Source organism: Sciurus vulgaris (assembly GCF_902686455.1).
Source record: "Sciurus vulgaris genome assembly, chromosome: 12".
NCBI classification, from domain to species: domain Eukaryota; kingdom Metazoa; phylum Chordata; class Mammalia; order Rodentia; family Sciuridae; genus Sciurus; species Sciurus vulgaris.
The window spans coordinates 82,218,381-82,233,248 of record NC_136473.1 but is presented as its reverse complement, the minus strand read 5'-3'; the positions used below and the strand labels follow the sequence as shown (position 1 = coordinate 82,233,248).

Below are 14,868 nucleotides of genomic sequence, written 5' to 3'. Positions count from 1 at the left end.
CTAGCTCTCAAAGTTTGTCAACTGTTGGTTTTTTAGGGTGTGATACTCAACTTTACATATCCATGTGACTATGGTGTCAAGGGTCCCAAGGGATGAACTTAGCTGAAAATGTAAGGCTGCAGACTGAAAACACCCCTGCTAACAGGGATCGGATGAATGAGGAACCGTGGGGCAAACGTGCTGGGGCAATCTGGCTAAGGGCTTAAAGTGCTGCAGAACCAGAGCTCGATGGGCAGATGTTACAGGACCCTTTCATCTCTGACCTCCTCCCTGGCTAGGGCGTTAGCCTGGGGGCAGGAGTGGGGGGGCCCTGTCCTGCCAAGCCTGGCCAGAGGAGGAGGGAGGCGGGGTGAGTGGGAGGGGCCAGGGAGCCCAGGCGCCTGCAGTGACCTACATCTGCTCCAGCACCGCCTGTCCAGCACCAGAAGGTTCAGAGTCTCTGGCGAGGAGCAGCAGCTGGAAACAGGGAGGAGGGAGTGGACAGGAGGAGGAAGGCCAGTGGTGCTCCCAGGTAGGTGGGCACTGCACATCTGGCTGTTCACCCTGGCCAGGGAGGGCAGAGGGGCAGACAGTCAGTGGACTGTTCTCTAACTTTTCTACTTAGGAAGGGGCAGACAGTGGGCATGAGATCAGCCCCAGGAACATTCTCTGGCTTGTGGTTCACACACTGGGGTGCATACACATTGGCTTCAGTCAACCCCAAGATATTTGGAAGAGAGAATTTCAGTGAGTCCTGTCTGGGTGGTTCTGCCCTGGCTCTGAAGTTCTGGGCACTGCTTGGTTTAGAGTATGAAATGACAACCAGATTAAAATCTCACTAGCAGTCCAAAAGAGGGACCTTGGGGCTGGGACTTGTTACATCTTGATTAGTAATATGGTCAAGAAGTTGAGAGAAACCCTGTTTGGCTCTTCCTACCAATGGAGAAGTTGGGGGTGGCAGGAATCAGGATCTGCAGAACAGAACAGAACAGCAGCTAGGGCAGAGGGTGCAAGAGTGTGGGTCCTGGGGACGGGTCAGGGAGACACAGCCTAGGGGAGCAGGCTGAGAGCCTTGTTGTACTGAAGTGAGGGCACAAGTCTCTGCTTTTGCTGAGGAGAATTAAGGTTTTTCTCAAAAGTGGGATTGAATCGTGGAGGGAAGAATTTATTTCCTTCCCTGTCTCCTCCAACTGCGTCGACATTCCCCTAATCTCCAGCCACACAGATGTCTTACCGTGTGTCACTGACCTTGTACCTGATCTAGCTTATTCCTGAAGAGGACAGCGATCCAGCCGGTGGGGACATTCACTGTTAGACTCCTAAGCTCCCCAGGGTCTTGCTCCTCTGATTCTCAACTGAACCTGTAGGCAGAAGTTTAAGGGAGGGGGGCTGCCACCTGCATGATAATTCATTCATGTGTGACAAATAGCCAAGCAATCAGCTGATAGCTGATGATGAAGACGGTGGCTAACAGATCTGGGTTGAACTCAGCCTCCTCCAGTGTGGGGGTCATAGGCAGGTGCCAATGCACCCACCCCTACTAGAAAACCGTCCTGTGGGATGGATGGGATGGAGGCCGAGGCACCCCACAGTGAGGCCTGGCTGGCTGGGTCCTCCTCATTGGTGGCTTTCTCCCCACCCTCCCTCACGACTCCCTCCTGAGCGGCGGCTGTGACAGCGCCTGTGGTGTCCATGACCGCATCAGAACGCGGTTGGCGCACCAGGGCATTCCAGCACACTGGGGGGCAGCTGCCGGGCTGTGGAGGTGTTGAGCTGAGGCCAGAAGTGCCAGTGGGTGGGCATTTGTGAAATGGAAGTGGATCAGTCAGAGAGAGAAATTTGCTCTGTCATGGGCGATTCTAGATGGATGACTCTTTGGGTAGGAAATGGAATCTCCAAAGAGGAACCGCTTGGCCTTTAGCCAACCTCACAGGGGGTGGGATTGCTGGAGAATTCTCTGAAGACTCCCCCAAGTCATTCATGGCTCCCATCCCATCCCAGAGCCAACTCACCCCTTCTGTGTGGAACACCCCATTGGCCCTAACAGATGGATGCGATGGAGAGGAAATCGGAGGAATTCTGGGGGTGGAGGTTGGGAGAGGCTGGGAAACACTCTTGATCACCTGACACTATAATTCACTAGCCTCAGCGGGGAGCTGATGGATTTATGGTGATCCTGCTGACTGGGCACAGAAGAAGCTGAAGACTCACCAAGTCAGGGACACTCCTCAGCAGACCCTGAGATCTGAAGGATTCCAGATTGGTTGAGGGTGGGAGGTAAAGGGCTGCTGGACTCTGTTAGAAAATCTCAGACTTGGGGGAGGAGCCAGGAGGCAGGAGAATGTCCTGGAGAATTCACATTCCAAAGTCAAGGGAGCAAGGCCATCGACCAGCTGGAAGAATCTCAGATGAGTTTGATTCCTCAGGTTTGGGAAAGTATATCTCACCCTCTCAGTGGTCAGGGGCCTAGGTCCCACCATGGTACGCAGGCTCAGTGCTGTGCTTTCCTCTACCTGGGAACAGCACTGATTGGGCAGCAATCTGTCCTCCCTGGTGTCTCAGAAGTTGGTTTGCTAGAGACAGAATTGCAGAAAACCAAAGCTCAGCTGGGCATGGTGGCACTCGCCTGTAATCCCAGTGACTTTGGAGGCGGAGGCAGGAGGACCACATGTTCGAGGCCAGCCTCAGCAACTTAGTGAGGCCTAAGCAACTTAGAGAGACCCTGTCTCAAGACAAAAGATAAAAAGGTCTGGGAATGTGGCTCAATGGTAAAGTGCCCTGGGTTCAATCCCTAGTACCAAAAAAAGAAAAGAATAAGACAACCAAATGGCATCTAGTTGGGGTTAGACTAACTCTTGGGGGCAGCGGCTTCTCCCGGCTTCCCCCCATACGGGCTGATATACTGATGGTGTGAGACCTGTGGGCTGAGACCAGCCTGGGCCTCTGATAAGCAATTCATCTTCCACCCTCAGATATCAATTTCCACCCTCAGAGGAGCCTGAGAGGAGCCAGTGCTATGGCAGGTGAGAGAACTTACCTCCCCTCCCAGCCCCAGCCCCTGGTTGGCACTACTCACCAGGGTGGAGGTGGGAAGAAAGAGAGGCAGGAGTTTTGGGGGGACATTGTTGTCTCTTTGCTCTTCTCAGTTCAGGCTTTGCTTTGCTTTCCTGAGTAAGGGTGCAGAGTCTCCCACAGAAGCCCTTGCATCCTGAGAAGGAACCCTTTCCCACTCTCCTTTCCTCAGCTTTCCTCTGGTGACATGCTTGGGGTCTTCCCAAGCTGCTCCCTGCCACATCCTAGGGGATGGAGGGTCACCGCTGTATTTCCTCTAGAAAGTTAGAAAGCACTGTTCACAGGCAGGAGATGGGACACACCACCCTGCCCCAAAGTGGAAGCGAAAAGGAGCCTCATTCCTTGGCTGAGGGGGTGGACACTTCAGTCTGCTGAAGGACATCCAAGAGCGGGAAAGGGCAGGGCCCATCTCTCCCTCTCCCGCCTTCTCCAGGAATGCCCGTGAAGAAGTCCTCCATCCCCGGGGTGACCATCCGGCAGCTAGTGGAGGAGATCCCCCAAGGCTGCAGCACACCAGACTTCGAGCGGAAGCCCATCACCTTGGCTCTGCAGGAGGGTGAGACCTGAGGGCACTGCTCAGGGGAGGCATGACGCCTGCTCTCCTACCTCCCGGCTTGTACAGGGAGAAGGCTTGGGCACCCCCTTCCTGGGCACCCAGTCCCTGCGTCCATCACCAAATCATGTCTCCCTCCTATATTTGAGAGACTTCTGCCTGCCTGGATTCCCTGGAAGGGACAAAGAGGCTGGGGAGAAGAATGGGTAAAGGGAATGAAGTGATGTCATTATGTGCCCATGTCAGATGTATCAGAGGGACGCGGAGGAGGAAACACGGAACTGATGGGGAGCAGGAGAAGTTGCTGCCTCTTCCTGCCTGCAAGTCACAGCTGCAGAGAGTCAATCAAAATCCCTCCTCCCAACAATTATCTCCAGATAGCCACATGCCCACTGGCTCTCAGGGTAGACTCAGGGAAGACATTCTAGAAGGCCACAACAGCAAAGTGTCCAGGGTGGTGGTGGGAGGGGGTGGGAATTGGCGCACTTTGCCCAACACAGTTTCCTGCCATCAATTTTAGTTCCCAAGATGCTGGTCTGAGATTCTTCTGCTCACTTACTTCCTTTTCCTCTCTTGGCCGCATTCTTTCTACTGTCCGAGGGATGTTTTGTTCAGGCCTACGTCAGGGATGACAGACAGGCAACACAAAGGGCACATCTGCCTCAGACAGGTTTTGTTTTGGTGCGCACGTCGCTTGACATTTTCAAAATTAATTGTCAGCTTGTAGTAATTGGAAGGTAGATGCTTGTTGAGAAAGCCGATCTAGTCTCTCAATTAGTTATGCTCATCATTGGTTTGCCAGAAATTCTTACCAAGAGCAGCCCAAAGACTCATGGTACCGTACTTTATTTTTCTAATCCAAAACAAGATTTTGAGGAACTGGGGAGGGCCCTGGGACCTTCAGTTAAAATGCTTTCCACTGAGATGTTCCTGGTGGGAGGCCAAGGGGATGGTTGAGGCTCTCTTGATTCCCAGCCTCTCTTGCCTGCCATGGAGATTGGGTCTTTTCTGAGGCTGGGGTCCTGAGTTTGAGGGCCAGTGTTTCATGCCCTAAGGCCATTTGTTTCTACTTTTCTACCCCTCTTGAGAGCAGAAATGAACCGCATGGGACTTCATCCCTCCCCAAACTTGTAGGGGTCCTTGCACATCAACTGTCAAAGAGGTGCCCTTTCCACCCCAGCCCTGCTTGCCTTCCCTTCTCACCATGGACAGTCCAGTCCATCAGGGAGCACAGGTCTCTGCATTACAAAAGCCAGACCAGCATGGCACTGGGTGCCGGAAACTGCTGCTTTCCACCCATTAGCCTTGGTCCTGGTCAAGGAGACCAAGGCCTGCACCCTTCTTGCAACAAGCAGTTGAAATACCTAGAGCAGGGAGGATGACATAAATTAAAATCTCAACAAAGTATGCTGTCCCTCCACCCCAAATTTTCAGTCTCCCTACCTGCCTTTTCCTGCCATAGGGAAAAATGCCATCTTTCGGGCTGTGGTCTGCGGAGAGCCCAGACCCGAGGTGCGTTGGCAGAGCACCAAAGGAGACCTCAGCAACTCCAGCAAGTACCAGATCTCCTCCGCCCCAGGCAGCAAAGAGCACGTGCTGCAGGTAAGCGCCGTGGCTCTCCTCTGACCTCTGTCTACCCCCTCTCCTGTCCCCTTGAAAGTACTGCCTGCAACTCCCAGATAGTAAAAGATAAATTACTAATTGAACTTGGGCCCATTCAACTCATGCTCATTCCATGGTTCAAGGTTGCCTGAGCCACAGACACCTCCAGCTTAGGCTGGAGCAGAAGACACAAGCCATGGAGTCAAACTGCCTGGGTTAAAATCCCAGGCCAACCACGTTGGCCTTGGGAAGTTACCTCTTTCCACCTCTGATTCCTCATCTGTGCAATGGGATAATCATAATACTTACTTGAGGGAGTTGAGATAAGGATGAAAGTTTTATATAAAGGTCTAGCCAGGGGGCCGGGGAGATAGCTCAGCTGGTAGAGTGCTTGCCTTGCAAGCACTAAGGCCCTGAGTTCGATCCCCAGTACCCCAAAAAAGGGAAAAAAAAAAGAACTGTACCTTAAAGGTCTAGCCAGAGTCTGTCCTGTAGTGAGTACACAATCCTTGGCTTGTGATGATTCGACTTATGACTTTATACTTTATTGTAAAGTGTAACAGTGCTTTAAATTTTGAAATTTGTCCTCTGCATTTTGATCTTTTCCTGGGCTAGCAATGTACAGCCATATACTCTTGTCCCAGGCAGAGGCAGAGGACCACACCTCCCCAACAGCCATGTGATCACTATTGGGGGCGGACAAACAGCTCATAATACAGAGTGTATTGCAGTCAACAAATTACATGTTATATCCAACACTGCATTCTTAAATAGGCTTGTGTTAGATGATTTTGCCTGACTGTAGGTTAATTTAAGTATTCTGAGCATATGAAGGTGATCTGGGCTAAGCTAGGATGTTCTACAGATTAGGTGTATTCAATGCATTTTCAATTTGTGATATTTTCAATTTAGAGTGGGTTTATTGGATGTGACCCTATGGTAAGTCAAGGAACTTCTGTGCTCAATCAACCTTGGTTAATATTAGTAATATTATAGATACTAACCATGGCACATCTACTATGTGTCAGACCCTGGGCTACATTGATATTGATTAGATGATTTAATCCTAAGCATTCACTACTTTTTGAGGTATTATTATCTCCATCTTACAAGTGAAAAACTAAATTCAGAGAGGTTAGGTGACTTGCTTAATGTTCCATAGCTAGTAATACAGGACAGAGATGGGTTTTAGCCCCAGATCCATCTGACCTGCAAAGTGAACTTTTTCTGCTATCTCACATCTTTTTTTTTTTCAGATGGCAGAGCTATCCATCCCCTGTACAGGTTTTTGTTTTGGTGTCTGTATTTTCTCATAAAGACCGTGTGCTATTCATCATTGTACACCCAACACACCATCAGGTCTAGGAAATGGAGGGAGGGAAGTGATAGTCCTGTTCCCCTGCCCTTGGTTTTCTGCAGATCAACAAGCTGACAGGCGAGGACACGGACCAGTACCGCTGCATAGCAGTGAACATGTATGGAGAGGCCACATGCTCAGCGAGGCTCACTGTCATCGAAGGTGGGCTTGTCCCCTGAGCCACTCACACACTAAATGTGCATGCAAGTAAAATCTGTACTCCTGGCAGGCAGACCTCTTGCAGAGGTTGCTCAGAAGGATGCCTTTTGGATCCAGTGGAACCAGACCAGAACCTGGAAGCTGGTTTCTAGTCCCTGATCTTCTGCTAACTCCCTTCCTTTTCCATTCTGGGTCTCAGTTTCTCCATTGTACAAAGGATGCTTTGCTCAGGCCTACATCAGGGATGACAGACAGGCAACACAAAGGGTGCATCCTATCTCAGACAGGTTTTGTTTGGTGTGCATGGTGCTTGAAATTTTTGAAATCAATTTTCGTTTGTAATAGTTGGAAGGTAATTGAGAAAGCTGATTTAGTCTCTTGATTAATCATGCTTACCATTGGTTGACTTACAAGTATCAGAAATTCTTATTAAGAATAGCCCAAAATATAAGGGTAATTATGTCACATAGTTAGAAGTCCTGAGATGGAGATGGAGAGCTGGATTTCTCTGTCTTACCTCTCTACTGTCCTTAGCAGGTTGGTTTGTCACTTTGTAGTCAGAGATGGTTGCTTCAGATCCAAACTTAATCCACATCCAAGGCAGGAAGAAGAGAGAAGAGGTTGGCCCAGGTACACCTGCCTCTCTTTCTCAGGAACTCCTGAGTCTTTTGCTTATATCTCATTGGCCGGAATCATGTCATGTCTTTTGCTTACATGTCAAATGGCCATACTGCTAGCTGCAAAGGAAACTGGGAAGGCAAATATTTAGCTTTTTCAGCCTCTCCAGTGGAGGCAGGTAAAGAGGCTAATGAATGACCATGGAGCAGTGTCTGACATATTGGCTATTTGGCCCATACCCTGAAATGGCACCTCTCAAGCACAAACAGCAGCAGCCCTTTAGCTGCCCAGTTTACTGTGGTTGTCAGTGGTCATTTCACTCATTTATGCTACTTCCCTGACCCCTGTGGACATGTGAGTGGGCCTCCCCTTCACCAGGCAGTACTCAGGCAGGTTTCCCAGGATCAGGAAAAGGCTCTGGGGTGTCAAAGCTCACGTGAGATGGATCTCTACCTGCTCTGTGTTCTCGCTGGGATGTGGCTCTGCTTTAGAGGATAGCGGGTCGGTCAGGGCTCTGGGACTGAGCAATTTCTCAGGAGGACATAAACGTGTCTTTTTTCTCTCTCTCTCTGCCTGTCTACACCGACTGCCTCCCTACCTCCCTGGATGGTCCAGTTGGCTTTCGGAAGAACCGGAAAAGACAAAAGGAACCACAGGAGGGTAGGTGGATTTGGTAGAAATCTTCTTGGAGCCTTTGGGGGGCTGACGGCTCCTTGCCTAGTGTTCCTCATGTGCTCAAACCCCTCTGCACGCCTGTGGGTTATCACCAGTCCTTGGGTGAGTCACTTTCAAAAGCTTGGTAGTCCCTAGGCATCTCACCTGGGGTGGGGTCTCATCCTTCTTCTTTTCCAGACCTCAGGAAGGAGCTGATGGACTTCAGGAGGATGTTGAAAAAGAGGTGGGTCTGCACCTGCCCATGGGGGACTTCAGATACTCCCATGGTGCCCACTCGCTTCTCCCCTCTATAGCAAGCAGGGCTCAGCCCCTGCTTCCACCTCCAACAGAGGCAGGCAGCTAGACTGCCACTACCAGATGAGAGGCTGGGAAGAGCTCGGAATTGGACGCTCTGGATCCAGCTTTACCCTTTTAAAGTTCTACATCCTTGATTAGTCATCGCTTCTCTCTGGGCCCTAGCTTCCTCACTTGCAATATGGGGTGATCTACTGAAACAATATATTTTTTTAAATGTTTAGAGCAAAAGAATGATTCTATCCCACCCCCACCCCACCCAAAGATGTCTTACTCAGAAATCAACAATACAAGGAAGTAGTTAGAAACTGAGTTTCCCTGAAAGCTGGAGCTACAGAGTGAGGCTTAGCCCTCCCGGGTCCTGCTAGTCCAGACAGCCATCAGTCTCCGAGATGTGAGTCCCTTTGCTGTTTCCTCGAGTGCACACAGGGGAGCCTCCCTGGACCACTCCACGTGCCAGGACCAGGGGGTCAACACCTAGGACTCCTCCAACCTCTGACCTGCTGGCCCTGCTCCCCAGAGCCCCTCCTCCAGCTCCAGAAAAAAAGTTAGACATTGAGCAGGTGTGGCAGCTGCTGATGACAGCAGACCGGAAGGACTACGAGAGGATCTGCATGAAGTATGGCATCGTTGATTTCCGGGGCATGCTGCGCAAACTGCAGGAGATGAAGAAAGAGCGGGAGGACAAGATGGCGCAGGTACCCTCACCCTGCCCCCACTCTACATAGCTAGAGCACAGGGCCTGGAGGGGGCCTCACGCCTGCAATTGGGCTTGAAGCTGGGCATTGGGAAATCTAGTATTATCGAGGGCCTGCCTCCATCAAGTTCCCAATAAGGTTTCCTGCTAAGGACCCACGCTTCCAAGTTGGCACCCAGGCTGTAAAATCTGGTTCTGATGCTGGCTAAACTCTGGGGTTTGGGAAAAGCTAGGCCCTCTGAATCTTGGTTTCCTCTTGGGAATGGTAATTATAACTTCAGTCAGGGTCACAGTTCATTCTGCTAGGACAGTGGCATAAGTTGCTGGGAGACCAAAGAAAATACCCAGAGACAGCAAAGGGAGCATAAGGCTTCATTGAGAAATGCTTATGGGGGAAGGTTCAGTGGGGATAGGCTGACTAGTCAGCTTCTCCATCCCTCGCGGTTCTTCTCCAAGCAGTCTCCTCTCCCTCATGAGGTTTTGTCCAGTGGCAGCCTGCTGGACGAGTTCCACAATGTCCTCAGTTCTGCACCAGTCACCACTGAGGGGTGGGGGGGCTCACACATTAGGCTGCAGAAAAAGTGACATCATCGGCACAAGCTTACTTCCTTTGCTTGTACGACCAGCATCACAAGGAGCACCTGTCCTGGCGCACATGCAAGAAGTCGCTTCCTACAGATAACATACACTTTCCCTGACTCCCAGCACACAGGAGAGCAAGTCCGGGTCCTAGTCTATCTAGCGTGCCTGGCCCAGGCCTGCTCTCTTTTTTCCCTTGACTAGAGGTTCCTGGGAACTCAAGGGGCATTTCAGGGACATGGTGCCTCACTGTCTTCCTTTTCTTTAAGGATGATACACCTACCTCATAGGGTTGTTGAAAGGATGAATAAGAGAACGTATTTAAAGCAATTAATCTAGTGCCTGGCACGGAGTAAAGGCCAGTGTCAGCTGTCATCGTCATCACCAGACATGGGGTACTGCCTTTTTCTAAAGATTTCCAGGGAAGGGAATGTCACAGCTGCCATTAGTACTCTGATTCCAGCATCTTATTAACTGTATAGAAAGTTTTTTCCTGCATCTAACTTAACTAGAGTATATGTTTAATTTTTCTTTTGGAAGTGGAAATCAAGTACTTTGCATTATCATGAAAATAGTATTTTGTCACTTGGAAAATCATATTTTATCACTCAAACCTCCCACCTGGGGCTTCAGCTTTGTCCCCTCCCAGCTTTCCCACCTGCTTTAACACAGGACTCAGCACAGAGATTTGCATACAGTAGATGCTCAACTAATTTTGATTAGCTGGAAGAACAGATAAATGGAAAAGCCCTAGAATGTTCTTGGCGTGCCTGAACACCTAGTTTCCTTTCTTGATTGCCTTTCTGACCTGATTTCTCAGATTTTCCATCCATGAGGGGCTTAAGTCTCCCCACTTGTAAAAGCAGCAAATGCTTGTGCAGCTGAAACACTGCAGGCCAGGGATGAGACCAGAGTTATAAGGGTTTGGAGTGGAATCTGAGAGATTGTCCTGACTGATGTGTCTCCCCTTTAGTATGTCAATGCCATCTCCAACTTGAGGCACGTCAGGGTCTCCAAGGATGGGGTCGCCTCATTTGCCCTGGAGCTGGATCTCAAGGACTTTGAGAGCAAGATTTACTTGTACAAGGTGAGATTGGAGGGCCCATGGCAGGGCGATCTGGTGGGGATGTCACCGGTCCTGGAAAGGGAAACAATTGATCTCATGGGTTCTCCTGTGGGCACAACCAGAGCACACAGGTGGTAAAACCCTCATCCCATGGAGTTCCTGGTTGGGGTTAAGTCAAACCCTGGTGTAGATAGATGTCCACAGCTCTTCTGCTGGGCCTGACACTCTAGCTGTGTCTAATTCCACAGCCGGGGATAAACAGAGAGATCTGAGAGAGTGCGCTCTTCTCCGTCTGAGTGAGCCCCTGCTCCCAGGGACTCGTCACGTCCCTGCATGGACTTCAGAAGAAATTACCTGTCAACCTTGGAGGGGCTAGGGCAGAAGTGTGTGGTTTGGGGGGCACCCTGACATTCATTCTGTAACCAAAGTCATCCCAGCTCCATCACGTCACCGCGTGATCTCAGACAGGATACTCTTTTCCCTCACCTCAGTTTCCTAGTTGGTGAAATGGGGGTAATACAACCGCTGTCTCGTGCACACTGGAGACACTGTGCCGGATGACACCAGGCGTGATTTGCTCCTCCCCATCTCTTCCCTCACTGCTGCTTGGCTCCCGCCTGCTGCTCTGCTCCTGCTACCTGGCCTTGTCCGTCCCTTTGCTCCAGCTGCTCCCTGTGCCTGACCCGCTTTCCCCCAGCATCTATAGGCTGATTCCCTCACCTGCAGCAACACTGCTCTTGACCTTAACCACCTCACGTAACATGGCTGTGTTCCTCCAGTTCTACCCTCACCTTTTCTCCCCTCTGTTTTTTCTAGTTCTGTTTTTTTCCTAACATAAATAACTCACTCATTTATGATGTTTGTTATCCGTCTATCTCCCTCCAGGATTTTAGCATCCTGAGGCAGAAATCTGTTTTTTCTTGGTGTGTCCCAAACACCACTCAGGCACACAGTGGGCCTCTGTTGAGTGTTAACGCTTAGCAAATCTATAAGGGGCTTAGTAAAAGCAGGCATATATATGTATATAAATTACTGGGTTTTAGAGCCTTAAAGATGTTCTTTAGAAGCTCCCCTTGATAAATGGAGGAGTTCCTGGCCCTGAGGCTCCCCCGCTGCCTCTACTGCTAACCCAGTGGGGCTGCTTTGGGTGGTAACTCCTCCCAGCCTGAGCCGAATCAGCAGTCTCGTGCCTCCGCATACCCTTGTCGGCTTCCCTTCCATGGTAAGAAGCACAGCATTCCTACAGCATGTATTTCCACACACCCATTTAAGGCCCGCCAGGCCCTGCTCTCTGCCCTGCCCCTCCATGCCCTTTATAGTCCAGGACCACGTTTTTTGTGGCCTGGGCCAGAGGGAGAAAACGGCTGGTTGTAGCCAGAGTGGGGCTGGGCAGGAGGTTCTGGGGACCCACTGAGTCCCTGAACCACCCCTCTTCCTTCTCTGGTGGCAGGATGGTGAGATGATCCCCTATGGCTTTGACAACCAGACCAAGCACTGTCTGAGGCGGCTGGGGAAACGCTACCAATTCCAGATCCTGGACGTGCGGCCTGAGGATGCTGGCCTTTACCAGGTCAAGGTGGAGGATACCGTGGTCTTCTCCACAGAACTGGAGGCCAGTGGTGAGTGGTCTACAATGCGTAAATTTGAATGAGGGAGATCTTTTAGGAGTGGTGTTGATTTCAGTGGCACGTGAGGGGGTAGATGTGACACGGCCCCATTGCGAAGACAATTGGGGAAAGGGATGCACACCCAGGTATTTAAATGATGAGGCTCGGCCTTAGTCTATGCTGTCTTCTGTTCATGCTGAGCTGGCTCCACTGAGTTACAGTCATGGACACACAACATGCATGTCATGCCCCTGCCTACACATCTTCTGCAAGAGCTGGTTATTTTCTGATCACACCCAAACTGATTTCATAGCCTCTTGTCATAACTTTACTCCTTCGGGACGCATGTCTTCAGCTCCCACAACTCCTTAGTGAGCCTGGGGTAGGTGCCCTTGTGCTCTGTATAGGTCTCTTCCTTTCTGCTGCTCCTCACACCCCACAACCTGGGGTGTTGCTCATCCTTCCTCATCAAGCCTTGTTCCATACCCTCGAGGACCCGTGTCCACATCACCACACAGCACCTGACACCCCCCGGGGCTCTTGGAAGGACAAGGAGAGGCCTGGGGGAGGGAGGGAGCTTTGGGTGGATGGACCATAAAGAACATGGCTGAACAACTGAGGAAAGAGAAGGAAGTGAGGCATCCAGCAGGCTTGAGGGGCCCAGATGGCTTTCAAAAGCCTAGGAAAGACATAGTGACACAGGTCTGGGCTTCGAAGTCACCAGACCTACATGTGAATCCTAGCAGGTCACCTCTTGTCTGTGAAGTCATTTGGTTTTTTAAGCCTCCATTTCTTCACTTGCAAAAAGGAATGAATAATACCTACCTCAGAAATGGTCATAAGGATTAGCAGGTGACATCCAGAAAGCACTGGGTCTCCGTGTACTGGTTTCCTTCATGGGTCCATCTCGCTCCAGATAGAACTTCCGGGTTTAGATTTACAGAATTCCAGAGCTGAACAAGGCCTCAGAGGATCACACCCTAACTATACCCCTTATTTTACATGTGGAGGACTGATACCCTGGGTAAGGAGGTGACCCATCCCAGGTGACACAGGGAGTTTGTGGCTAAGCTGATCTGAACCCGGGTTCCTGAATCCAAGCCTCTGCATCGGGTCACACTACATCTTGCTGCCAAGCTGACATTCCCACTCCTGTTTACCCCGCAGCCATCCCCCCCAGAGTGGTGGTCCCGCTGGCTGAGGCCCACTGTGAAGAGCACGGTGACGCAGTCTTTGAATGTACCCTCTCCAACCCCTGTCCCAGTGCTGCCTGGCATTTCCAGCACCGGCCACTCCGGCTCAGTGACAAATATGAAGTATCTGTGTCACCTGATGGTCTGACCCACCGGCTGGTGGTGAGGGGGGCCCAGTTCTCAGACATGGGCCTCTATTCACTGGGTACCGGGCTCCATGCTTCTAGCGCCTGGCTGGTGGTTGGAGGTGAGTGGTCATACCTCTGTCTTTCCCCGCCTCCGCCAAGGCAAGGCCTCGCGGTCAAGGTCAGAGCAGTGGGGTTTCCTCTGGTCAGTCATTTGCTTTTGGCTCATTCCCCCACTCAGAATAAGGAAGGGTCCTTAGAGCTATCCTTTTTAAAAATTGTTTTCCTTTTCCTAACAGACACCTTTTTGGCTCCACCCCCACCCCTGCATCTACTAATGCCAGATGTATTATATCCTGTGTGTGTGTGTGTGTGTGTGTGTGTGTGTGTGTGTGTGTGTGTGCATGCACACGCATGTGTGCACGTCTTTCCATACTGGGGATCAAATCCAGGCACATTTACCACTGAGCTACATACGTCCTCAGTCCTTTTTATTTTTTATTTTGGGACATAGTCTTGCTGTTTGCTTGGAGCCTTAACAAATTTGCTGAGGCCGTCCTCAAATGTACAATCCTTCTGCCTCAGCCTCCTGAGATGCTGGGATTACAGGTGTGTGCCACCATGCCTGGGGATACAATCTGCTTCTTTATTCTTTCTTTCACTTCTTCTTCCTCCCCTTCTTTTCTTCTTCTTTTTTTTCTCTTCCCCCTTCCTCCTCCTCCCCATCCCCCTCCTCCTACACTTCCACCTCCTCCTTATTCACTTTCTTTTTTGTGGTGCTGGGGATGAAATCCATGGCCTCCTACATGCTCAGTGAGCACTCTGCCACTGAGCCACCCCCTCAGCCCTCCTTAGATCCATTCTTACTTCTGCAATGCAGTCTTCTCATGGCCAGAACAATTCTCCTCCACTGCCTCTGTTCTCCTGGGTCTCTTGAAACTACTCTGGGAACACAGACCCAAGATGGCCCTAGGGCTCTGCACAGGGCTTGAAACATTGGCCCAGGTTCGGTGTGGATGAGGAGAGTCTGGGCCAGACCAGAGAGAACCCTTACATCTCCCTTGGAACTGGAATCTGGAAAACTATAAATTGTACAGATATGAGGCAGGGGACAGGGCAAGAGGATCTTTTAAATACCATGCAACTTCTTGTGGCAGTTTGATAAGCAAATGACTTTTGGCTTATGTACTTATGTGTCATGTTATGTCATGAAGCATGTGGGGTGGAATGTGGGTACAGGGTCAGGGAGACGGAGATGGGATTTATCCAACAATCTCTGGAACATCTTGGCT

At 50.6% G+C, this 14,868-nt stretch overlaps 1 protein-coding gene across 1 annotated transcript in view; it reads left to right on the top strand.

The window, feature by feature from the left end:
• The first annotated feature begins 438 nt into the window (after positions 1-438).
• The window catches only part of IGFN1 (immunoglobulin like and fibronectin type III domain containing 1), a 33,093-nt gene continuing 18,663 nt past the window's right edge, over positions 439-14,868 (top strand). The window contains exons 1-11 of the mRNA XM_079107423.1: positions 439-511; positions 2,952-3,002; positions 3,485-3,607; positions 5,067-5,206; positions 6,626-6,725; positions 7,956-8,000; positions 8,193-8,238; positions 8,830-9,007; positions 10,559-10,672; positions 12,102-12,270; positions 13,426-13,698. Coding sequence (XP_078963549.1) covers positions 2,996-3,002; positions 3,485-3,607; positions 5,067-5,206; positions 6,626-6,725; positions 7,956-8,000; positions 8,193-8,238; positions 8,830-9,007; positions 10,559-10,672; positions 12,102-12,270; positions 13,426-13,698 — 1,195 coding nt within the window. The 5' untranslated portion in view covers positions 439-511; positions 2,952-2,995. The remainder of the gene's footprint in view (positions 512-2,951; positions 3,003-3,484; positions 3,608-5,066; positions 5,207-6,625; positions 6,726-7,955; positions 8,001-8,192; positions 8,239-8,829; positions 9,008-10,558; positions 10,673-12,101; positions 12,271-13,425; positions 13,699-14,868) is intronic.